The 27,277-nt window shown below is 35.2% G+C and overlaps 1 protein-coding gene across 1 annotated transcript in view; it reads left to right on the forward strand.

The window, feature by feature from the left end:
- Nucleotides 1-27,277, forward strand: part of LOC150094892 (small subunit processome component 20 homolog) — a 468,852-nt gene that overhangs the window by 221,920 nt on the left and 219,655 nt on the right. The window contains exons 26-28 of the mRNA XM_090410975.1: nucleotides 1,281-1,416; nucleotides 8,019-8,109; nucleotides 23,838-23,911. Coding sequence (XP_090267101.1) covers nucleotides 1,281-1,416; nucleotides 8,019-8,109; nucleotides 23,838-23,911 — 301 coding nt within the window. The remainder of the gene's footprint in view (nucleotides 1-1,280; nucleotides 1,417-8,018; nucleotides 8,110-23,837; nucleotides 23,912-27,277) is intronic.

Raw genomic sequence — 27,277 nt, forward strand, 5'->3', positions numbered from 1 at the left:
GTGACTATATGTTTTCTTCTCTCTAATCATGCATTGAAAAATATCATCATCAGTCCGTGCAGTTAGCCCATTGGCTTTGCGCTTTGCGACCATATGCCTGGGGAAGGAGTGTCATAGGTTCGATTCCCGTCAATGATGTGAGGAGCTCAAGGATCTTCCTCAGCCATAGCCAAGTTAGCCGGTCTTGAGCGTAGACGGCAGGGTTTTTTCCCGCCAGTTTATCTGGTATTTTTTCATCCCACAAGCAGGCAAACCGGTTCGAGGACACACACGGATTACAGTCAGGAATACTGACCCACCCATAGGTCTGATTCGTCAGCCTATGCCAGTTCCGGAGCCCAGATAAAATTTGGGGGGGACTAGGTGGTACTGTGAATTCCCATAAAAAGGGGGAATGCTGTATCATCACACGGAATTTATTTATTTATCATCATCATCCACTTCATAAAAATCCTTGAATGTGTTTTCGTCATGTCTCCTCTACTTTGTTTATTAACTAAACTTTGTAATCCACAAACTTTCAATTTTTTTCATGAAGAGTGCTCTACTGACCAGTCATCATTCTGATTACTTTCCTCTGGATACTCTCCAAGACTTTTGCATCCCCAAGAAATCCAAGTGAGCAAATCTGTACACATTAGTCTAAATGTGACTATATCAGAGCACTAAAAATAATTTCCTTATCCCTGCTTGTCAGTTTTTACAAATGATCCTTTGATATATTTAACCTATTTTTGCAGTATGCAACTTGAACCTAAACTCCATTCCACCATCATTTCCAAATTTCTAGCTTCATCATCTTCTTGCAATCCACTTCTATGTTCACACTTGTAGTCTTTTTAGGAGACAAAGTATATCCTATACTTTGTCACAACAACTGGCAACTATTATTCTTTGCCCAGTTCATTACTTTAAGACTAAGTAGTTCCACTGCTGTCTTGCACCTATTGCAATTTCATCAGAGCCATTTAAAGAGATATTTTAGTTTTTGATAAACCTTTCTAGCTATCAGGTATAAAGGAATAAATATCTAAGGTATAAAGGAATTATTATGTACTGTTCAATAGTTTATAGCAGTATAAGCAACATTGGTTCTTGCAGCTCTTGTGATGATATATGAACTTGATTTACACCTGGTATATATTTGACATATACCCTAACATATGTGAGATATTTGTATTGTTATAAGACTAAACCAAAAAAATTTAATAACCGTTAAAAAAAAAAATGTGCCTGTATATAGATAGATACACTTATACTCTTTGTGTTTTATTTCCTAGAACCCCCTAATTATGGTACTCGATTAGTGATTCCTCACATTTCTCAAATTATAAAGAGGCTTCACATCATAGTTGAAAAAGTTTCAAAATATTATAAGAAAAGCTTGTTACCAAGAGACCTTAATATACTTATCAGGTTTGTATTTTGTTTTGTGATCACAGTTATTTTATGGTTATTCTATCATTACTTAAAATGAATAAATAAATAAATATACTCATATTCCACTGATTACAGAATGCATCATAAACATATTTATAATTTTTAATTTTTAATATTCATTATTTATTGTCTATATAATGTGTCCTTAGTACCTGGGTGGATATAAAAGTACTTCTTGAGTGGAAAAGAATGGCTTTGGAAGCTATTGATGTGATGTGTTTATGCCAGAAGAGGTTGGCATGAGGGAAGTTGAGCTGAAATCCATTTTACAAGATACAAGGCAAGACTGCATTCACTGGGATGGTATGGATATCAGTTTAAAGGCATTGATCAAATGATTGTGAAGCTTGGGATATCTGAGAATGACATAGTTTGCCAAAAGACTAAGAAAAATTGAGTATGCTGTCATCACCAAAGCTGTGGATAGGATTGGGTGATTGAGAGTGGATTGTTTATATATAAGAGAAAGTGAGTAGGTGATAGAACAGAGCCTTGAGGCACTCTTACATTGGTGGTAAAGCTTGAAGAGAGAGTGCCAACCACTATGGCATGCAGCAAACAACCAGAGAGAAAACTGGTGTTTAATTACAGAGGGTGGTAGGCACACCAGAGGAAGGGCATTTGCAAAGCAGGCTTTGATGCCAAACATGATCAAAAGCTCTGGAAGAACTATCAAGGGTTGCTGTATTTCTCCAAACCATGACATAAGTTCAGCTGTGGGTGATGTATGCTAAGAGATCATCTGGATAATATGATCCATATAGATGATGAATAACAGTAGTATAAGTGTCCATCCCTGTCTTACACCTGATGTTATATCAGATCATTTTCCTGTACCTCCTTTGACACTAACTGGTGACGTACGACTTATGGACTGCATATTTCACAATACATTACATCAGTGTTTCTCAAACTTCAGATATCTGCATACCCCTTCTTAAATGTTCATTATTACCAAGTATCCCCTTATCAAAATAATAATAATAAATAAATAAATAAAGTATATTTCATTGTAAATGTCTATTTTATTTGAATTTATATGTTCATGTAAACAAAAAAAAAAAAATTTATTTTTAATAGAACAAAATTTAGAATAGGTTCCTCTTCATTTCCCATCCATGAAAATCCACATTTCAAGTAATTCATATCATACTTACGAAGATTTTTCATCTTTTTCATAATTTTTTCTCTAGAGATGTCATGACACACCTTTATCAATATCAATGTTTTCTTGTTGCTTACTGCTACTTGTATTTGTTATATTGCTCTCTTTTGTGCATTTTATAAATCCAGTCTTTAACCAATGATCCATACTTAAGTATTTGAAAGCTAAAAATATTACCATATTTAATCGAATATAACTCATACTTTTTTCCCAAAATCATCATCATCATCATCAAATTACTGCCATGTACCCTCAAGGGGTGTACAGGATATGACAGTACTACATGAAAAAATTACATCATTACTAACTTCCTATCTACAATTTTCCTCCAAATCAGTCTGTTACTTATCAAGACTCCAACATTATCAGATCTTATATTTCTGTCGTCTAAGGCACTTTGTACCGTATCAATCCACCTATATCTTGGTCTTCCTCTGGGTCGTTTTCCTGCCAACCTGGCAGAGAACACTTGTTTTGCTAATCTTTCCTCTCCCATTCTATTTACAATTTGGTCGGCTAAATCCCAAATTGCCAGCCCATCCTCGTTCGTTCAGTATCAAAGTAGATACCCAACAGGATGCACCACAAGAAGGTGAGGATTGGACATTAGATCAGAAGCCCTGGTCGGTTCTCCGCATTCCTTTAAAGGCTATGTGGAGGTCTCCTCTCAGTTATACAGCTTTGACCCTTAAGCACCCCCTCATACATCCTAATAAATACTTTTATAACCCAAAGAACGTGACCCGGAAGACCAAGAATCACCTGGCTGAAATTAATAAAGAATGTTTCAGGATGTACAAACTTATAGTGATCATTTTTGAAAAGCAAGGAATAGAGAAGACTAGAAGATCCTGCTCGCTGGAAGACTCAACCCGTCTTAAGAGATGGAAGAGAAGAAAAAAAAGAAGCACATTACATGAAAATCAAAGTGGATTTTTTACCATGCCAGGTAATGGTAAGTTTACATGCTCTCTCTGCATATTTACATCACTGTGAATGTTATCATAATCTAATCATCTCTTTGTGCATTTAAAAAAAAAAAAAAAAAAAGATAAAATAACCTAGCTTATAAAATTGCTTGGTATCTTTAACATATATATATATATATATATATATATATATATAAAATATGGTACAAAGTGCCTTAGATGATAGAAATATAAGATCTGGTAATGTTGGAGTCTTGACAAGTAACTGACTGATTTGGTGGGAAATTGTAGATAGGAAGTTAGTAATGATGTAAATTTTTCATGTAGTACTATCATATCCTGTACACCCCTTGAGGGTGTAAGACAGGAATTTGATGATGATGATGATGATATATATATATTTCCTGACTTGTTAAAGCATATCTTTTAACATCTTGAAGTGAAAGTAGTGTTATTGCACATCCCACTAGTAGAGGTTATGTCATGTAGTTTTAATAAAACTGCTAATAAATAGAATGGATAAACATTTAGACATGGAGTGAGGATATGCATATACAGCAAAGGCATTGAAAGTTTTAGATTTTGTTGGTTATGAAGATGTTCATTGAATTTCTAGTATAATGATCAGACACGTGAAACTATTCTTTAGATCAGATGATCTAAAGAATAGTTTCACGTGCCAACAAGTACGGCAGCATGCTCTCGACAGTGTGTACATATCAGCACACAAAACTGATCAAGATTCTTAATTTAATAAAGTATTTTGTATTACTTTATGTCATATCGTCATTATACAGAAACCTGGGCACTGCTTGATAACATATGTAACTGAAAGTCATAACACAAAGGTTGCAAGGTTTTTCATCCTGCAAAACAGACAATATGTACTCTCCTTAGTGGCTTTAGTTGTAATTCCATTTAACAGCAACATCTGCCATAAATGTAAATTTTATGTTGTGTAAAGATGCAGTACATTGGATAGTTTATGTAATTTAAAAAAAAAAATTGAGACTTTTTTTTATTTAAAAAATCATAAGCACTATGCCAACTAAAAATCTTTTTAATCACCAGATATTACATTTGTATTATGAAAAATGAAATAGATAACAATCTGCATACAGGTGGTAATCTACAGAATCTTATATTCGGTAAGTAAAAAGAAATAAGTAGTTTTGTTTTGATAAAGTATGTACCTTATGTTTAAATTCCTCTCAGATTAAATTATCATCAACCATCTATCCCTAATTCCAGATATATATGTCTGACTTGTTTTACCAGATATTATATACTAGTGCTATGGGTATGCCCTTAAGTTTACATTATTACTTGCTCCCTATCAATAGCCAACTTTTAGATTAATCTGTTATGTGCCAAGTTTCCAATATTGTTGGATCTAACATTTGGTCTTCTTCTGGACCATTGCTTGCTAACCTTTCCCCCATCCATTCTGTTTAAGTGACTATACGGTATTAAACTAGCTCTGCTTATATATTCGTTAGTGCTAACAGAGTCAAGTTTTTTCTGATATCTTCATTTTTCTTATGATTCTGCCATGCTATCTGATATTTTCATACTGGTTATTAGTCTTTAATCAGTTTTTAATGCATTCTCAGATCCTTAAGTTAAAATTGGTTTTGAACACTGCCTTGTGTACTGCTAATGCATGATTTCTTTCTTGTTCCACATAAATTTATTCAACTTGTTTCCCTGTCATACAAGATTTGCTTATTCTATTTTCTATTTCCATATTTAATCATCTTCGTTAAAACTGCTTAAATAGTTGAAATATTTTACTTTTTCTATATTTCTTCAAAAACACCAACTACCTTCTCTAGTTTGTTGATTGCCATACCAAATTTGTCACTGCAGTTATTCAGTTTTGTTATAGTATCCTGGGGACTTATGCTGGATTTATTTAGGAATATAATACCATCAATGCAGGAAAAATCTGAGTTTATTATCTCCAATTTTGATTGTGAATGCCACTTTCCTTCATAATGTGATTTATACAGATGATGAACAACCTCAGAGATAGTGTGCACCACTGTACCTTATACCTAATTTCACATCAAACTATCATCGTCTATATCCTTCAATTCTGTTGACTTACAACTTGAACATAGTCAATATATTGCTCTGTATAATGTCCAATTTGCACCATACAAAACTTAATATACAGATCCTTGTTCTATTTCCATGATTTCTGAACTATGTGTCTTAAAATAAAAATCTGACAACCTCTGTTTGCCTTAAAGTAAAAAATCTTGACAACTCAGCTTATTCTTCCCCAAGTTCCTTTTTTTGGAACTTTCTTATCCTCTTCTAAGTATGTTTGCATAAATCTTAGCTGGAATACTAAGTTTTGAAATTTCTCTACTTTTTCTCACATTCAGTTTTATTTTTATACATAAAACTGAGGGATACTATGAGAGCTCTACTCCAATCATCCACAATCATCTAACCAGGCTAGATATCTTCATTTTGTAGTGTAAAATTTTATGTATCAATATTTCAGCTTTTCTGTTTGATTCTGGTCTACTACAGCTGCCTTTCCACATTTTAGGTTTCTGATAATTTTTTTTGACTTCACCTAATTTTTTGATCTTCTGGTTGTATTTCTCTTACATGTTGCCAGTCACTGTGAAAAAATATTAAATAACATTTAACAATTTTCCAAGTAATTACTAGCTTTATCTTCATCTTTTATGTAAGCATTATACTGCTTTTGATTCCTTTTATTTCATCTGATTCCTTTCTAGGTATATGTTTTTTTTTTTTTTTTCAATAACCTACCAAACATTCTGCCACCACTTTGTTGATATTTGTTTTCTGTATTCTTTCCATGATTTTTGTTTGGGTATTTTTATATTTTAACTTATATTTTTCCTCTGCATTCTTCAAGGGCACATGCTCACTTGTTTTCCATGAACTTCCAGTATGATTTCTCCTTTTCTGAGAGGAACTTTAACTTTTGAGTCCACTATAAAGTTTTGATTTCTTTATTCTTGCAGTGAACTTCCCCATGCCTCCCTTGTTAATTAGTGAAGTGTTTCTTGGAATTTTACCATTAGATCTGTAAGTTTTGGTGGTGGTTTTTACTCTTTCATTGTTTTTTCAATAATATTAATAATATTTGAGTCTGCATTTCACCTCTGAAAGCTATTTGACTGATTGTTTTTAAAACTTTCATATGTATTTTTCTTTTTAAGATGTTGTTCATTTCTATCATGAATTTAACTAAATTTATTCATGTCCTGTTTCAAATCACTTTGTATACACTTGTATCCTGAACTGGTGGAAAGATATCAATCAGCACTAACATAGTCATCAGGACCTTTGTTTATTTCTTCTATGTTCTTTCTATGTGAATTTATGCACATCTGCATCTTGGAACATGGTATATAATGACTATTTCATTTCCTTAATGGAAATCTGACAGTTACCATTATTATTAACTTGGCTCTTTTTTTCAAAGTTTCCTAAACCTAAAAATATGCCTTGGATTCATTTCCTACTTTGTTGTTCATGCCTCCTGTTGTCCTTCTGCAGGACAACAAACACCAATAAGTCTCGATGTCCAGTTTATTGCCTACATCATCTTGCTTGAAATTGCATGCCATTCAAGAAGTTTGTCATTATTCAGTGTTGAGTACCCTGAATACTAAGATGAACCCTAAAATATACTAAGATGAATACTAAAATATAATATCTTATAGTTTAAAAACATCTAAATTTTTTTTGTTCTTTTTTTTTTTTGTAAAAAAAAAAAACACATCAGTTATATCAATATAGTATTTCTTTAATTGCTTAACTTTGTTTCTGTTAAGTTTGAGGTAGCAGACTTTTCACAGTTTTCCTTGGATCTGTAATGAAGTTGGCACGGATCTTCTTTAACCATGCAGTTCTGCAGCCAGCATGACCTTTGATCGTTTAAGCTTCATATTTGTCTGTAGTTTAAGCCAGTACAGAATACAGTTGAATTGGCTAAGAACTAAATCCTGTGAAGGTATCCTTTAGTTATCTAGTTTTTTTGAACCTTAACAACACAAAGGGTGACTGATTAAAAATTGTTTCTCTCCAAGTTTCTTATGATTTTGACTTAAAAAAAATAAATAAATAAAATAAAATAATCTTGCTCACTTATGAAATTCATGTTCCACCCAATGACATTCACAAATGTCCATTACTATCGTAGGATTTAAACCTACTACATGTTGATTGAAGAGCAGGTATACCATCCACTCAGCCCAGCCTGGCATTAATGCTATGATAAGGTGGTTACATTTTCTAGACAGTTCGTTTGTCTGTTTTGTGATATTAAAACCAAACACTCTCTATATGAAACTTGTTAATTCAAATTAAGTTGAAATGCTACTAATAATGATCTTTAATAATAATCACCTAACCAAGAATATATTAGTAATGCATTTAACAAATCTCATTTTACAGGATGAATCTGATCATTGCTTTATTATTTTATATAGAATAAGTGAGCATGTGGAAGATCCACAACAGTGTAAAGATTTGGTCAGTCTTTTGATTCCAACTCTAACAAAAACACAGAAGCAAAGTATGGTAAGCTTATTTTATTTCATGAGTATTTTTATTTCCCAAGATTATTTAACAGCTTAAAATTTTAGTTTTATTATAATCATTAATGACAAAGTTAGATTAGATCATAAAATACTAGTCCAGGTCTGTGTGGTTAGCCACGTGGCTATGCACTTTGCAACCATATGCCTAGGAAAGAAGTGTCCTGGGTTCGATTCCCATCTGATGTGAGGAGCTTATGATCTTTCTCAAACATAGCCAGTCTTGGGTGTGGACTGCAAGGTTTTTCTCCCCAGCTTATCTGGGGTTTTTCATCCTGCAAGCTGACAAACTGGCCCTGAGAACTCAATGCTTCTACAGGCATAGGATGCACCAGGAAGCATAGGGCTAACCACCTTATCCTTGTGTGTACGGTTGTGGTTAAATGAATAGAAAACCCTCAACACTGCAAGGTAAAAGAGGGGGAAAAGGAAGAAGAATACTAGTCCAGAACCAAAAAGCCTCTTACTGTAATTGCAGCATATTCTGAAGACAGTATATATATATCATTTCTATAGAGAAAGATTTAAAATATAACATATTCTCTTAATTAGGAGGGCTGAATTTGTTAATGGATAGTAATTTTACCACCAATTAATTATTATTATTATCATTACGTTACACCTCCAAAGAGTCCTTGAACTCATCGTAGACTCTAATTAGCTGTGAATAACCTTGCAAATGATTAGAGTAAATAATAGTTAATTAAAAAATGAATTCTAATTATATGAACGTTTCCATTAAGTTTGCTCATACTCGCCTCTTTCTCACTACCTTCAGTTTTGTGTAGTCAGAATGTTGACTTTTCTCAAAGTTGTCTTTGTATTAAAAGCTACCTTGTCAGACATATTCTCTCAATTAAATCATGTGCAGACATAGTTGATGGCAGTGTAATGTATATTCACTAATTCATAATAATGCTACTAATATTATCTATCACACTTTGGTTGTTTCATAGCAGTCAGAATTGGTGACAGCAGACATCCACTTTGCTCCTTCAGATATGAAGCAATGTATATTTTATCTGTAATTGATAATATACCCAGATACTTTCCTTCCAGAGATGAATTTTAAGAACTTAATATTCTTTGTACTAAGAAATGCAATACTCACACATACCCTATACTCATTGCATAACCGAATTCATTTTAAGTTCAGTAAAACTGGAGACTTAGACTCAAATACTCCTGGAAAGGTTTAGACGTTGGTTATGCATTTTTTACTAAGTAATTTAAGGAAATTACAACGTCACTAGGATATGCATTAAAATAAATTTTAATATACTTCAGTATTTTGGCAACATCACGTTGCCATTTTCAAGAAACTTAAGAACAAAACACGTGCATGCAGGCACAACAAACAGTAAATGAGGAAGAAGCAGGAAGCTATTATTTCTCCTAAAGTCCTGATGGTGCCCACTAGTTGGCAATGTTGGTATTCTTGGGCGATTGAGCTGAAGGTCTTCTGATGTAGGTTCCCAAATTTGAGGCAGTCTCATGCAGTCAAATTTGTTGAGGTTCGGATTGTTTCTTAGGGCTGAAGCTGATTCCATGAAAAGCCTTTCATACTTGTATTTACTACGGTGTACTATCATGGCTTTTTTCCACCGTATTCTATGGCAGATATCCAGTGCATGGTCAGCAAGACCAGAGTGGCTCTACTGGTGAAACCGGATGTAGTCCTTGTGTTCAGAAATTCTGATATTGGCTGTCCTACCTTTTTGGCCAGTATACACCAGGAAGGTCTAGGGGAAAGGGTTGGTCTTTAGTAGAGTGGATAAGGGATGCCAATTTTTTATATGGTCTGTAACAATAAGTTAAGTCATGTTTTTTTTAGGATTTTTGTAATTTTTTCTGAGATGCCTCAGATATAGGGTATGGTGATGGATTTAGAATAATCCTTGTTGTGAGGGGGGGGCGGTTGTGGTTTACTGGTTTCAATATTTTTTGGATTTTTTTGGGGGGGGGTAGCCATTGACTGAGAAAGTGTGAGAATGTGGTTTAGTTCTGTGGTTAGGGCATTGTTATTTGAACAGATAAGTTTAGCCCTGTTGTGTAGTGTCTTAATGACTCCATATTGTTGTGAGGATGGGTGGTGGGATTGTTGGTGAATGTATCTGCCTGCATGGGTGGGTTTTCTATAGACTGAGAAAACCGAGGTTCCACCAGGCTGGCAGGTGACTAGTGTGTCTAAGAAAGGAAGGCAGTGTTTTTTTCTTCTTCCAGGGTGAATTTGATTCTGGGGTGTTGGTTGTTTATGTGTGTTAGGAAGGAGAGGAGTGCATCGGAGCCATGTGGCCAAATAGCGAACACATCATCAACATAGTGAAGCCAAATGGTTGGTGTTTGTGGGGCAGAGTTTAAGGCTTTCTCTTCAAAAGTCTCCATATAAAAGTTGGCCAAGGGTGGGGAGAGTGGAGAACCCATAGCTGGCCCCTCTATTTGTTTGTAGAATTTTCCTTGCCAAACAAATTATATTTGTTTGGAAGTTTTAATTACAAATTAAACTCATTTAACTTCATACCCCCCTGTATTTATGGACTCCCAAAAATACATAAGGAAAATGTGCCATTACGTCCCATAGTGGATGGCATTGATTCCCCCACATACAAATTAGCTAAACATTTGGCCAAAGCTCTCTCTCACACTATACTGGCAACACACCTTCACACATAAAAAACTCAGCCCACTTCAAAGCCAGCATAGAAAACCTTACACTCAAACACACTGACATAATGGTCAATTTTGATGTCTCCTCCTTATTCACAAATGTCCCACTCAAAGAATCCTTAGAACTAATCCAAGCTAAATTTCCTCCTGATACCATAGCCCTTTTTCAGTTCACAATGAACTCGGGATATTTTGTTTGGCAAGGAAAATTCTACAAACAAATAGTTGGAACAGTCATGGGTTCTTCACTCTCCCCAACCTTGGCCAACTTTTATATGGAGACTTTTGAAGAGAAAGCCTTAAACTCTGCCCCCACAAAAACCAACCATTTGGCTTCGCTATGTTGATGATGTGTTTGCTGTTTGGCCACATGGCTCCGATGCACTCCTCTCCTTCCTAACACAAACAACCAACACCCCCAGAATCAAATTCACCCTGGAAGAAGAAAAAAACAACTGCCTTCCTTTCTTAGACACACTAGTCACCCACCAGCCTGATGGAACCTTGGTTTTCTCAGTCTATAGAAAACCCACCACACCTCCTCACAACAATATGGAGTCATTGAGACACTACACAACTGGGCTAAACTTATCTGTTCAAATGACAATGCCCTAACCACAGAACTAAACCACATTCTCAACACTTTCTCAGATAATGGCTACCCCCACACACACACAAAAAAAAAAATCCAAAAAATATTGAAACCAGTAAACCACAACCCCTCCTCCCTCCCTCCCCTCACAACAAGGATTACTCTAAATCCATCACCATACCCTATATCCGAGGCATCTCAGAAAAAATTACAAAAATCCTAAAAAAAAACATGACTTAACTTATTGTTACAGACCATATAAAAAATTGGCATCCCTTATCCACTCTACTAAAGACCAACCTCATCCCCTAGACCTTCCTGGTGTATACCAGGTCCCTTGCAGCTGTAAGCCATCCTACTTTGGCCAAAAAGGTAGGACAGCCAATATCAGAATTTCAGAACACAGGGACTACACCAGAGTACAGCCACTCTGGTCTTGCTGACCATGCACTGGATACCTGCCATAGAATACGGTGGAAGAAAGCCACAATAGTACACAATAGTAAATACAAGTATGAAAGGCTTTTCATGGAATCAGCTTCAGCCCTAAGAAACAATCTGAACCTCAACAAATTTGGCTGCATGGGACTGCCTCAAATTTGGGAAATCTACATCAGAAGATCTTCAGCCCAACAATACCAACATTGCCTGCTAGGGGGCGCCATCAGGACTTTAGGAGAAATAATAGCTTCCTGCTTCTTCCTCATTTACTGTTTGTTGTGCCTGCATGCATGTGTCTTGTTCTTAAGTTTCTTGAAAATAGCAACATGACGTTGCCAAAATATTGAAGTATATTAAAATTTATTTTAATGTATATCCTAGTGACATTGTAATTTCCTTAAATTACTTAGTAAAAAAAAGTTAGGCTCAAATAGTTTTTAAAAATTTCATTTAATTTAAGAAAAATACATTTTAATCATTTTTAAAAATAAAAGATGTATTATGCACATGTGCACAATGCTTACAATTAGATCTAATTATATCATTACTACCACCATCAGACTCCTGGCATATATAGAGTATAGAGCGTATAGGGTATTATGATACTATGTGTGAAAAGGTTATATCATTGCTAACTTCCTATCTATAATTTTCCTCTGACTTAATCTATTATAGGCTAGGAGTCCAGTATTGTCAAATATTATATTTCAGTCTTATATTACAGTACTAATTACTGTATCCATCCACTTACATCTTGGTCTTCCTTGTGGTCTTTGTCCTGCCAACCTGGCACAAAACACTTGTTTTGCTAACCATTTCTCTCCCAATCTGTTTAAGTAACTATAGCACCTGAAATTAGTTCTTCTCGCACATTCTTGAATGTAACAATCTTAACTTCCTTCCTTCCTAATACCCTCATTTTTAATATGATTCTGTCATTGATAGCATCTCTTCACTCCCATATCAAAACTCTCATAGCTATGGTCTCCAGTCTTTGATCTAGTGTTTTATTTCTAACTCAAATCACAGATGCATGAGTTAAAATTGGTTTGAATACTGTATTGTATACAGCTAGTTTATTTGCTATTTGAAACTACCTGCAATCAAGGAATAAAGGTAGTTTCAAATAGCATTATTTGAGAAAATTTCAAATTGGGAAATTGAATATTGGAACTTATTTGTACCTATGGTTCCTAGGAAGGTTTTACTAAAGGAGAAGTGGAGGAGTTTTTTTGAGTCCTTAGAGGAAGCAGTTGGCATAAAGCAAAAGGAAAAGTTGGTCCTTGTTGAGATCTAAGCATTACAGTAAGAAATGAATCCCATGTATGTAGAAAAACTGTGAAAATTTTGAGAAATGACCAAACCTAATAATACTGGGAATTACCTGCTGGATTTCTGTTCAGGACCTGCACCAGTGCTCACAAACGCCATGTTTCATTATAAGATGTGCACAAATTCATGGGCAAGAAAAAAAAGAAAAATAGCTGTATCAAACTATATTATCATCAAAAGTGATATGAGAGCAAACAAGGGATGTAAAATTAGAAGTAATCATTACTAGTTTTCAGCAGAATAAACATGACTATCATATTGAAAACAAAAATATGTAAGACAGTTTATAAAAGAATTAAGGTTGAGCAGCTTTACAGGTGAACTGTAGATCCAACTATACAAACATTATTTAAGAAAAAATGCAAGAGTTCGAAAACAAGAGCCAAAACTTGTACTTTCAGTGAAGCTGAATAAAGAAAACATTGATAGATTCAGCTAGAGACATATGGTGAAGTTGTCCACGAGGATAAAAATGTCAGAACTCAGATGGTCCAACTGATTGAATACTGGTCCAACAATCTCCCAACAAACGTCTTCCTGGTAGAAGATCCCTGTGCTCTGCATCCTGGTTTTGCTCTTCCTAGGAAGATTTGGTCATCAGTCAACAGAATCAGAACTAACCAGGGCAGATGTGGCTACCTACTACATAAATGGAGGCTGTTAGACCACCATTATTGTGAACGACTGCCCAAGGTGCCAATTTCATGGTGGCTTACAGGACATCCACAAGGTGACGGATGAGGCCTTGGACTGGCTTTCCAGACTGGGCACTGACCTGTAGCTGTTCTGTATTCCTTTTGCCATAAGAATAAATAAATAAACTCAGATGGTGAATGCAAGAGGCTGAAGATGCAGTCTTGAAAAAGAAGAAAGCATATCAGACATTCCTATCAAGCAAGCTGTCAGATGCTCTAAGATAACATGTTGTAAAAGAAGATTTGGTAAAAATATAGAAGACAAATATTAGAAAAGTGGAAAGTGTTTTGGAGGATATTGTGGGGGGGGGGGGGGAGAAAGGCTTAAGAGAGGAAAAAAGTAGTGTAAAAGGAGTCAGAAATGAAAAAGGTGACATGAAAATTGATATTAAAGATATTCTGGATAATCATATCATAAAATTCCTCATACGTAATTACTTGAATACAATTCATCCTTGCGTATACCTCGCACCCCAGATTTTACTTTACAAAAAAAGAAATTTAAAAGTTTTGCATATACCTCGCACATGAAAAAAAAATTTAAACATGTTCATATCAGGGCGATAGTGAATCGCTCTCCACAGTAAACAACGAGCCCTCCCCAACAGCCCCTATACTGCAGATGCAAGAAAAACAAGTAGTTTTATTGTCTCACTTAGTAAAGTACTCTGAGTAAGGTACTTCATTTGCAGTCTGTGTAATATATTTGTCAACAAATAGTGCAATTGGAGATAATTGGGATAAAAATGGCACCAACTAATGAATCTCATGTCTTCCTCCCACAGAAACTATGCTGCATAGACTCGAGCAAAACCGTATGTTCTACCGCCAAACAGTAGCTAACTAAAAAATTATTGTCCAAACATTTGTCCAAATTTTCAGTTGCATGAAATAAGTGTTTGTTTGATTGCATTTGAAATTTTCGATGTCATTAAGATAGATCACAAAGGCTAACTTCAAATAAAATTCTACCAGTGAATTGAAACTAACATACTGTTAATATATGTGTGTGAGTCCACCTGCCAGCCCGACGCAAAAGTAGCACACAAACATGCAGCAATAAAATTCAACCAAATGGATGAACCTTTGTGTCGAGCCCACCCACGTGATGCACAAGCGGTACACAAACAGCAATGTGAAGTCCCAGTGGAATGATAAATGGGTGAAACACCACCCCATGTGAATGTATTAAAACTAAAAAAATATATAGTGAATGTTATGATTGCAGCTTCAGATATTTTGGAATTTAGTTGAAGAGAATCAGCATTTCAACTCAACAATTTCGACAATTGTCGGCTTGTCTTTGTCATTGAGTTACATGATCTTTTGTTAATACCATGCCAATCTTATGCATATCTTCATGGCTACTCTATCTTTACCAGCCCACCATTGCTGTCCATGTCAGGCTATGCTTTCACTTCTCATTAGTCATTCGTGAAGGATTGTTCATGACATATCTCAAGTCTTGTAAAGTACTGGTAATTTTTGCTTGAAATATGGGGAAACATTCAAGTTACAATGCTGGTTGCTGGTTTTAAAATCAAAGTTATTGATTTTGCAGAAAAACATGGCAATTGAGCAGCAGGTCATGAATTGAGTTTACAGTGACTGAGCTTAATGAGCAATATTGCCTTAAACAGAAACTTGCATTAGAAAGCATTCTGATGACTTAAAAGCGGAAAGTTTCCTGAATTGGAGGATGGGTTACTTAAATATATGTTAGGTTTGTGTAAAGATGGTTGCTGTATTTTGCACAAAATGTTACATTTTAAAGCATGTGAGTTAGCTACAAAATGAGGTGTCAGTCGCACAGATCTGAAAGTGAGCTGAGTTTGGATCACAAGATTCATAAAGAAGAAAAGTATTTCCCGTTCTACATTGGTTCGAGATTGGATTAGAACAGTTTGGGACAAATGCCCAGGAGTAATAAAACAACTTTTGGATATGAGGACCGATGTGGCCATTATTCCTGGTGGTCTTACATCTTGTCTACAGCCCTTAAATGTATTGGTTAACAAAATAATTCAAGGACTATGTACAAAAATTCTACATGGGGTGGATGGCTGCCGGCAGCTACGATCTGACTCTGACAGGGAAGATTAAGAGACCATCATTAGAACTGTTATGCAACTGGATTTTGAGAGCTTGGGAAATGATTTTGCCAGAAATAATTGCCAATGCTTTTTTTTTTTTTTTTTAAATGGCATCTCTAATGCCCTGGATGGGAGAGAAGATGATGCTGCTGTTTGGGTAGATGACTTTAACAATGCACACAAGGAAACCACTCTTGAGGCCAGAAGTAGCAATAGCAAATAGGAGATTCTTGGTAAGTCATGCCCATTTTCAATTTTTTCCTGTAAACTTTAGTTTCCAAAAATCCCCACATATATCTCTCACCACGATTTTTTAACTTTAATTTTAGGAAAAAAGTACAAGTTGTATTCGAATAAATATGGTATGTATTCTCAGAGGGTATACAGGATATTATGATGGTACGACATGAAAAGTTTACATCATTACTAACGTCCTATCGACAGTTTTCCTCCGAATTAATCTGTTTTCTGTTAGGACTCTGGTATTGTAAGACTATATTTCAGTCTAGGGCATTTCTTACTGTATCAATCTATCCAGATTAGTCTCCTCTGGGTCTTATTCCTACCATTCTGACAACAAGCATTTTCTTTTGCTAACTTTAACTCTTCCATTTTGTTTATGTGACAAGACTATCTTAGATTAGCTCTGCTCACACATTGCCAAATGCTACAATGTCAAGCTTCTTCCTAATGTTTTCTTTTTTTTTTCTCTAAAAAAAAAAAAATCTTATAAACTCAAAGAACTATATATGCTTGTCTGCAGCAGGCCTTTACAAACATCAATACCCAAGGTAGGATTTGAACCTTCAACTTGTTGGTTAGAGAGTAGGTATGCTACCCACTTTGTCAACCAGGCCAGCAAATCTTTTAAAATAATTTTTAATATGATTTTTCTATCCATGCATATGTTCAGTTGCTGAATTTTTCTCAGAACTCTCACATCCGTGATATAGTATCCAGTCTTTGATTAAGTGTTTTATTTTTAATCTGGCTCTCAGAGCCATAAATTAAAATTGGTTTGGACTGTCTTGTTTTCAGCTAGTTTAGTATTTTGACTAATTTCTCCCTTATTTCATATAAATTTATTCATTTGACTCCCTTTATTAATTTTGTTGTCTATTTCCATACTTAATTTGCTAATTTCACTAAAAATTATGCCTTAATAGCTGAATTTTTCCACTTGTTCTATGTGTTTCTAATCTAGAATGTGGTAATAGTTGCACTGTTTCTGCTTATGTTCATGGTCTTTGTCTTTTTATTGCTGAGTTTCATACCATATTTATTATGGCAATTATTCAATTTAGTTAGGGAATACTACAGGCGTACCTGATTTCTTTAATAGTATGACATTTAAGCTAAGTTTGATATCTCTGATTCTAATATTAAGTTTAATGCTGCATTCTTTCATAATGTGATTCATTTAGATGAAAAATAACAGTGGGGATAATGTGCACCCTTATCTCACACTTGAATTATCAAGTGTGAGATAAGGGTGCGCACTATCTTCTTGTGTTTCATTCAGTTCTAACTGCTGGCTTAAAACTCAAAAGTAGAGTATTTATTTATGAAATAATGTATCATTTACACAATATAATCATAGTGTTTCAAATAACTTTTCTCTTGTACCCATCATATGCTTTTTCCAGATCTACAAAATTCAGATACAGATTCTTGTTGTTTTTCCATGATCGCTCAATCCCTTTTTTGGCCTGAACCTGGCTTGTTTTGTGTGTGTGGTAAGACTTAAGTGCTAGATTGATCAGCACTAAGAAAGGATTAAAATAATATTTAAATTCTTTCAGTATTTCATTTCAGTCACTGAGACATCATCAGGGAGTACAATAACAAACTTGTAACATGCACACACACACACAGTTGTGTGTACCTGATTTCTTTAATACAGAACTAAGTGAAAGATGTGGACAAAAGACTAGTCCTAACTAGGTGAGGCAACCTGTTGGTACCTAGGTGTATTGGGAAGAAATATTTTGGTAAATAAGGGAAACACTAATACTTTTTGAGGATTTCTGGTCGAATATCATCCTACCTTTCTGCATTTCAAGTTTTTGGTGGCTTTTCTACCTCAAATATTGATATGTACACCTAAAGCATGGAAACACTAATACTTTGAGATCCCAGTTTATATCCTAGTTCACCAATAGGTGCCCACAGAGGCTGTCCCACCCAGTTAGGACTAGTCTTTTGTCCATGTGTTACACTTGGTTTTGTATTGCCTGTGTGTGCGTGCGTGTGTGCGTGCATGCATGCATGGGCATTCACGATTTACAAGTTTAATATTGTACTCCCTGATAATGACAATTTCCAATGAAATATTGGAAGGATTAAATATTATTTTAATCCTTTCTCAGTGCTGTTTCACGTCATTAAGCATGTAACTTCATCAGCTTGTTTTTCTCCAAGTTTCCCTTTCACAGTTTTTCTCAGTCTCTTCCCAAGTATTATTATTACGGGCAACTCTAAGGAGTCCTTAAACTTATCGAGGGAGGCCCTAACATCATGTCAAGAACAACTATTCAACATTCACACAGTATCTATCTTACCTGTAATCCTCAGTAAAGAAATTCCCCTTTAATTTTCACATTCAGTTTTATTTCCCTTTTTTACAAATGGGTGCTCTACTCCAATCATCTAGAATTTGTCTTCTGACCATCATTTCTGGATTATGCAATGCAGCAATGAAAAACCTTTATACCACTATATTTGAGCTGGTCGAATATCATCTACTTTGGCTGCCTTTCTACCTTTCAAGTTTTTGGTTGCATTCCACGTGAATATTTTTTTACTGCTGTCTTATCATTTTCGTTTCATTTAGCAGTATTTCAATGTAATTACTCTGGATATTCAGAATATCTCCAAAGTTTTTTTTTAATTGCCTTTAGGACATTTGCCACTATCTTCCTTATATTTATCTTCTATATTCTTGCCCAAGTTTTTCCATGACTTTGTTTATCTACTCACATTACTTCACTATTTTATATTTTCTTTGTATTCTCTCAGAGTGTATTCTGATTCTTGCTGGAAACTTTAGATATGCTTTCTTTCTTCTTTTCCATGACTGCCTCTTTAACTTGTTTTTAATCAAAGCCCCAGCTATCCATGATGGGGCTTTGATTTTTCTATTCTTGCAGACAGACTCACTATTTACCTCCCTGTGTGAATCAGCCACTGTAATTTTCTTTAAAGTTGCCAATCAGTTCTACAAGGTTTGACTCTACAATCTTCAAACGCTTTCATTTTTTCTTGAATAATATTTGTATATTTGTGTCTACAGTTCAGCTACTTGACTTGGATTCTTTTTAAAATTTTCTTTTCATATGATATTCAGCTCAAAACTGAATGTTGATCACTTCCTGTGTCAAATCCCCTGTTATACATGTATGTCCAAAACAACATGGTGATATTGCTATATTATGATTAACTTTGTTCTTTTCTCCAAATTTTCCAAACATTTTTATATGTCTGGCATTTACATCCCACACTGCTGTTTAGATTTCCAACAAAGACCAACTTTTCTTTTTTCTGTGTGTCAGCTGTCTTCTTTAATAACTCAAAAAATTCCTCCAGTTGTTCTTCTTGAAACCTTCTGCATGAACATAGGTACAAATAAGTCTCATTGTCTACTTCACCATTTTGATGTTTCTCCACATCATTCCATTTGATATTGCCTGCCAAGATTTTCCATGTGCTTAGTGTTGAATATTACAGCTACTCCTTTCTTTATCTGATCATTATTCCAATATATAACATCTCGTGTTATTTATAATAATCTCACCTGTTTTTGTCTTCTTGTTTTGGTAACACCAATTATATCACCCCGGTACTTTTCCAGTTCTTCTCCAGTTTCCATTTCTTTTCTGTTGATGGTATCAATCTTGAATTATGATGATGGTGATATGGAGTTTGTTTTTATTTTCTGGGTGTTTATTTTTCATAATATTACAGAAATTAAATGAACCTACTAGATGACCACTGAAATAATGTATTTCATCAGAGTAAACACAAAAAAATATAAATGCATGGGTAGCAACCGTAAACTAAAAACGCTATCAAGTGAAGCTTGTAGGAACTCTTATGGTATGAATAATGGAAACATGTTGAAGATGTGGGAAGTGGCACATGTCCATTGATATCCAGCATTGTTTAGAGATGGTTTGCTGAAATCCAGAGTCTGAAACCATCTAATGTGAGATTTCCAAATATCATGCAGGTATTTTACGTGAATTTATTCCAGTATTATAATTTATTTAAATATGCCTACTCACGATATTTACTTATTGAAACAAATCACACAGGATTATTAATTATATGAAGAGCCAAAGGCTTCAATTCGGCGACATAAGCTTATTTAAGTTAAGGGATATTATCCCATATTGTTTCATAGCCGAATATAGTAAATATATAAAGTTCGGTGAGTCCAAGCGTAAGCAAATACCTGGATAGCGTTACAACTGACCCTGTAGGGAGTGCAACACTTAGGCAACTCATGGTAAGGGTGGAGCAAGCTCCGATCACTACTCTAACCCTTACCATGAGTTACCTCAGTGTTGCACTCCCTACAGGGTCAGTTGTAACACTATCCAGGTATTTGCTTATGCTTGGACTCGCCGAACTTTATATATTTACTATATTCGGCATGAAACTCTGAGTTTCTTATTCAGCTATGAAACAGTATGGGATGTAATATCCCTTAACTTAAACAAAATCACACAGGATTATTCCTTGGTTCTTATTAAGGGTATCATGAGAAAAGATGACAATAGTTTATTATTTTATTCATTGAGAGATGAATTTTCTTCTCAGTAAGGCATAAAGCTCTTGACCCAATTGATGTCATGGCGTATGTGTTGTTTAATTCAGCATCTCCATGTTTTTGGAACCCTGGCTCCATAACTAAGGCTAGTTTACCTTTACAATATTAAAACAGAAGCAAAGAAGAATATTCCAACAGTTTGTAAGAAGAAGAAGTAGTTTAAATGGCTGTCGTAAAATGCCATCAAAACTGCTCAGGAAAGGAGGAAAATGAAGGTCACAGGAAATTTGCAGGAAGTGCGGCATTTGAATGCAGAGTTTCAACGACAACCCCGAAGAGACAAGGAAAAATACTTTAACCAGGAATGCCAACAAATAGAAGACCAAAACAAGAAAGGAAAAACAAGAGATCTTTTCAAAAAAATCAGAGAACTAACAGGGAAGTTTAGTGCCAAGGTGACAATATTGAAAAGTAAACACAAAGGATATCTTACAGAAGCTGCAGACATCAAAGAAATATGGAAAGAGTATACAGAAAGGACTCCAAAATTACTTCCAAAATTTGAAGAGCAGGATTATACACGGGAGCCAGTACCACTGGAAAGTGAAGTGAGGTGGGCACTGCAACAGCTATCCAGTAAGAAGGCACCAGGAGGAGATGGAATACCTATTGAGCTGCTCAAAGCCCTGGAAGAAGAGGCAGTTAAAATTTTAACAGCTCTATGTCAGTGAATTTGGATCACAACTAAGTGGCCTAGAGAATGGAAAAAATCAGTTTATATACCTTTATTGAAGAAAGGCGATGCAAGAGAGTGTGAAAATTACAGAACTATAGCACTGATTTCTCATGCAAGTAAAGTCTTACTTAAGATCATTCAGAAAAGATTGGAATCACTTATGAAGAGAGAAATGCCAGATGAACAGGCAAGATTTCAAAAAGGCAGAGGAACAAAAGATCAAATCACCAATGTGAGATGGATAATAGAAAGAGCACAGGAATATCAAAAGAATGCCTACCTTTGTTTCCTTAACTATAGCAAGGCTTTTGACTCTGTAGATCATGTGAAACTGTGGAATGTGTTAAGAACAATGGGAGTATCAGAGCATTTCATTATCCTTCTGAGGAATCTTTATTATGAACAAGATGCTACTGTCCAAACAGATCTTGGAGAAACTGAGCTAGCAGGATGCAAAGAAGATTTGGAGGAACTTATTATGAAAGTTAAAGAAGAAAGTGCTAAATGTGGTCTTAAACTTAACCTCAAAAAGACAAACATTATGGCAACATGTGAACTTAATGATTTTGAAGTAGATGGGGGAGAAAATGGAAGCAGTTAACAATTTTGTGCTCCTAGGAACCCGAATTGATAAAGATGGTTATTGTACTAAAGAAGTTAGAAGAAGATTATTACTCGGAAAGAAAGCAATGATAAATTTAAGCAAGATCTTTAAATATAAAGAATTTAGCCTCACAACAAAAGTCAGAATTGCGAAATCAATGGTATTCCCGGTGATACTGTATGGATGTAAAAGTTGGACCCCCTGAGAAAAGTGAAAGAAGGAAGACAGATGCATTTGAATTATGGGTTTGGAGATGCTTACTAAGAATACCATGGACTGCAAAGCAAACCAATAAATCAGTGATAGACAGAATAAAGCCAGATTATCATACCAGAATATCATCAAGCAAAAATTATCATACTTCAGGCATATTATGCAAACAAATGACAGTCTGGAGAAGATGATGATGTGTGCTAAAGTTGATGGAAGCAGGAGAAGAGGAAGACCAAGAATTAGATGGGTGGATATCCACCCATCTAATTCTAGTGAGGACATATAAAGAAGCAACTGGAATGCACTTGGAAATTCTGAAAGATATGACCAGAGACTGATCTGAGTGGAGAGTGTATGTACATGGAGTCACCAGAAGTCGAAAACAACTTGATGTAACAACAACAACAATACCTTTACAAGTAATGGTGAAATGGAATAAGTTCTTCTATGTACCTGTTATATTAGACACCTTTCCACTTTGTTAAAGAACCATATCCCACATTCACACTCTGTAAATAACTCTTTACATTTTGTCCAAAAACTAACATTTCCATTACATCATCAGATACCCTCACCAGTCTATACATTATTTGTGTGGTCCTGCATATATAGATTACACTTCAAAAAGTTTTTAGGTAAGAAAAAAAGACATCTTGCAGGAATTGTCCATAACAGAGAAGGCTGCTGTGGTCTAGCTTATCCCATTTCTCACACACACACACACACACACACACACACACACACACACACACACACACACACACACACACACACACACACACACACACACACACCATGACATTGATTAGGACAAGAGCTCTATGCATAAGAAGATAACATCTCATATTACTTTTAATCCTTCATTAAATCCTTTCAGATCAGATTCAATTTTTCAGCAAACCATCTGAATGCTAGACAGTGGTTGACTCATGCCACCTCCCACGTTTTCCACATTTCCATGATTCATACTGTAATTGTTCCTACAAGCTTTGCTTGGTAGCGATTTTAATTTATGGTTGCTAACCGTACATTTATGGTTTTTGTGTTTATGTTGACAAAGCCACACATTGTTTTAGTGGAGAAACTAGTAGGTTAATTTAGAAGTTCCTGTAATAGCACATCCAATAAAAAGTTAGTTAATTCAACATTATAAACTTGGAAGAAAATTGTTGACAGGAGATTATTATCCTGTCATAGTATCCAGTAAACCCCTTGAGGATATCTATCAAGAAATTGATGATGAATGATAGATGATTGGAAGAATAATATTTGTAAGAAGAGAAAAAAAATTCTGATGACAAAATTGAAGTGTATTTGCCTTTCTTTAAAGAAATTGGATAAAGATTAGGATTCAAATGTAGTGCCTATTTAAGTTTAATACAAAATTGTAGTCATGCCACATGCAGAAATGGACTACTTACAAATAATATTTAATTTACTGTGTTAGTAATTTTAATTTATAATACACTTTGATAATAATTTTAAACTTTGAACTTTTCTTGATATATAAGAATTATTTAAAAATTGTTTGTTTTTCTCATTCTGTCTTCTTCCCCTTGACATGAAGGATGTGCAAGCAGGGATATTGTCAACAATATCTAATTTGATCAAGTATGTGGAAGAACCAGTCATATTCATTAGGTGAGCAAATTAAAAAAAGAAATGCCATCATGATCTAATTCATAATACTAACATAATGTAGCTAGTTAATACATTTGAGAGTATCCACATATAGTATGTTTGTGTGTGTGTGTGGGGAGATGAATTTCTTGGAGTATACCTACATATGAGTTGGTTGTTTTTGGTTGTACAATTGGAATCAGCCTTGGTCCATTGTTATTCAATCTTTACATTAACGACAGTCAGAAGTATTTGACAGGTGACATAGAGATGTTTGTGATGATAGGCAGGATAATCAGGATTGTGAATGGCATGTAGTACTTAGACTGTTTTGAATAAGCTGGAATTGTTAGCGTATGAAAAATGGCTGTCATGTCATGGAATTTGGTATAATGAGATATCCGATGGCATATTATATTGGTAGGATTATGCTAGAGGAAACTGGCTAGGCTAGGGATTTTAAAGTTTTAGTAGATAGGAAGTTGAAGTTCAGGGGTCATATAAGAAAGGTATGATAGCTGGTGTAAGTCATGCCAAGTCATATGACTTGCTTGATATAACAAGTAGTCTCAAGTTAGGGACTTATCAATCTTCGTCGATGAGTCTCTAACTGCATGGAGGTCGCTTGATAATATTTCATGATGTAGTTCTCATAAAATTTCCTTTTACTGAGACATTTTTATAGAATGGCATTCATAATTATAACTTACCATAAAACCATCCTTTATAAAGAAATGATTCTACCAAAAATTTCTGATAAAAATTTATGGATTAGACTTTGTAACTTATACTCCTAGTTTTTTAATATCACTTCCAGAGAGAAAAGTAATCTGTTGATATTCTTTTTTGAAGAGCTGAAAGTTATAGTCTTTATAGAATATTCCATATACTCTGTTTCAAAGAAACAAGGTATATGGAATGAAAGATGAATGAGAAGAGTAGATTTAGTGAGTCAGCAATTCAACTCTAAAAGGTTGTTAGGCCTGTTGATCATGTTATTGTTGGTTTAGTAGGAATGAGGCAGCATGATGGATGCCAGTTCTGCTGAACAGCATCTATGGAAATATCTGTAGAAGAGACACCTTGCAGAAATTGATTGTCTTTGAAGCGGTCAGTTTCTATACTGTGGCTGAAGATAATCTTTGAAGGAGGATCATCGTCAGTTAGCTGAACTGCCTTCTTTTGGACAGCTTCAAGAATTTTTATAGAGATCTTAGATTGACCAGGAAATGCGAGAACAGTATTTCAAGGACTTATTTATTTTGTTACCAGACACAAGTGGTATGGTAGTAAGTAATTGGAACAACATTATTTACAACAAATTAAGATACATTACAAATGAGAACAGGATAAATTTAGTAGGTAAATTATACAGGGAATAATAAGAAAATATGAAGGAAAAAGAAACTATGCATAAGTTATAGACAATAAATTCTGGAGGAACATCTGACCAGATGTTTCTCCAGAATCCTGTGCAATCAACTGCTCTTTCTGTGCATGATATAAGGTCCTCTTTTGTGCAAAGTGATTGAAGAAGGGGGCAAGAAAGAAGGTGTTCTATGGGGCTGTCCCACACTCACAATTATCTCATCCAGTGAGGTAGTCCCATTTAATGAGGTTTTGTTTGTAGTCGTGAGGCTTTTCCAAGTATTCCAGTCCAAGTGGGCACCACATGGAAGATGTTCAGCTGTTGGAATACCAGTATTATTCTCAGGGTATAGTGCAAACCATTGTTGAAGTCTTGTCTCTGTAGGATTTTTAGGTGGTTCAACAGTTGCTAGGAAGCTATGTCGGGATCTTAGTCTTTGGGGCACTGTAGTTTGGCCAAATAGTGGGTGGCGCTCATCATTCATTTGTCTGCTTCTTTCATCAGTTGAGAATGCAGATCTCTGAATTGAAGGGGATGCAATACCAGCCAAAGTATACAGGTCTCTTAGTGGTGTTGGTTTCAGGCATCCTGTAATTAAGTGGCAGCTCTCGTTCAATACTGAGTCAAGTTTTTCAGCATGGCAAGATCTGGACCATACAGGGCAGGCATATTCAGCAGAAGAATAGCAAAGGGCCAAGGCAAAAGATCTTGGTGTGCTAGGGTCTGCACCCCCATTTGGAGGAAGTAAGCTTTCTTAGTATGTTGTTTCTTGCATTAACTTTTGCCTTTGTTTTTTCTATGTGTGTTTTATATGAAAGAGTGTGATCAATAGTCACACCAAGGTAGATTGGGTTCCAGGAATGTTCTATATTAGAGCCTTCCCAAGAAATCTGTAGTTTCCTGTTGACTTCTTTATTGTTAAGGTGGAAAAGGCCAGTCTGGGTTTTCAAGAGGTTTGGTTTTAATTGATTACTGCTATAAAATATGTGGTTAGACTATTTAAGGAAAGTGTTAGAGTAGTTTCAATGGACTTTTTTGATTGAGTAGCTATGGCAAGGTCATCAGCATAGATAAAATTTCTAGTTCCTGAAAAGATGGGGAGATCATTGACGTAAATGTTGAAAAGTAATGGTGATAACACACCTTCCTGGGGAAGACCGTTTTTTGGGGATGCCAGTGGTTCTTCCTACTCCAGTTCCACAAAAAAGCATCTGTTTTTCCAAGAGTGATTGGATCAGAAGGACAAGTCAATATTCTAAGTTATTCTGTATTTTTTTTTTCTGAGTGTGAGATTGTTTATGGTATCATATGCTGCAGTTAGGTCTACAAAGACTGCTCCTGTAGCTAGCTTTGCTCATAACCATTTTCCGTGTATTGAGTGAGGTTGAGAATTTGTGATGTACAGGATTTGCCTAGTCTAAAACCAGCCTGCTCAGCAATAAGGTACGGTTCGATTAAGGTTGTAGCCTATTCAAAATTAATCATTCATAGAGTTTAAAGAGGTTGCTGAGTAGTGATGTAGGTCTGTAATTTTTTGTTTCGGTTGGAGTTTTCCGTGGTTTCAGAAAGGCCACCACTTTAGCATTAGGGTTCTGAGGCAAGTGTTGTACATTCTCTGTTCAAAAAGAAACCGAACTTTTTGAAAATAGAAGAAACTAGTGGTGCCATCTGTTGTATTTTTTTTTTGTTGTCAAAAGCGGTAACCTTCATTAGTGTTATATCAACTCTTTATGACATTTGTTTCATTAGAAGCCAAGTTATAGTGCCAAGAGTGACTGTGTCTTTTGACGAACGGTCGGAAATGAGTTTCAAACAGAGAGCTGCGATTGACTCTTGTGTTAAACTTGGTAAAAGTTTTACCACATCAAATGCTTTAAAAAGCATACAGCGATGAATGCTTATCCTGTACTCAAGTTTACGAGTAGTTTAAGCGATTTCAAAGTGGTTGTGAGATGCTTGAGGACGACGAAAAGCCAGGCTGTCCAAAAACTGCACCGAGCAAAGTTAACATCCAAAAA

This window comes from Typopeltis vanoorti, chromosome 21 (assembly GCF_054136105.1).
Source record: "Typopeltis vanoorti isolate ZY-2024b chromosome 21, IOZ_Tvanoo_1.0, whole genome shotgun sequence".
In the NCBI taxonomy this organism is placed as follows: Eukaryota; Metazoa; Arthropoda; class Arachnida; order Uropygi; family Thelyphonidae; genus Typopeltis; species Typopeltis vanoorti.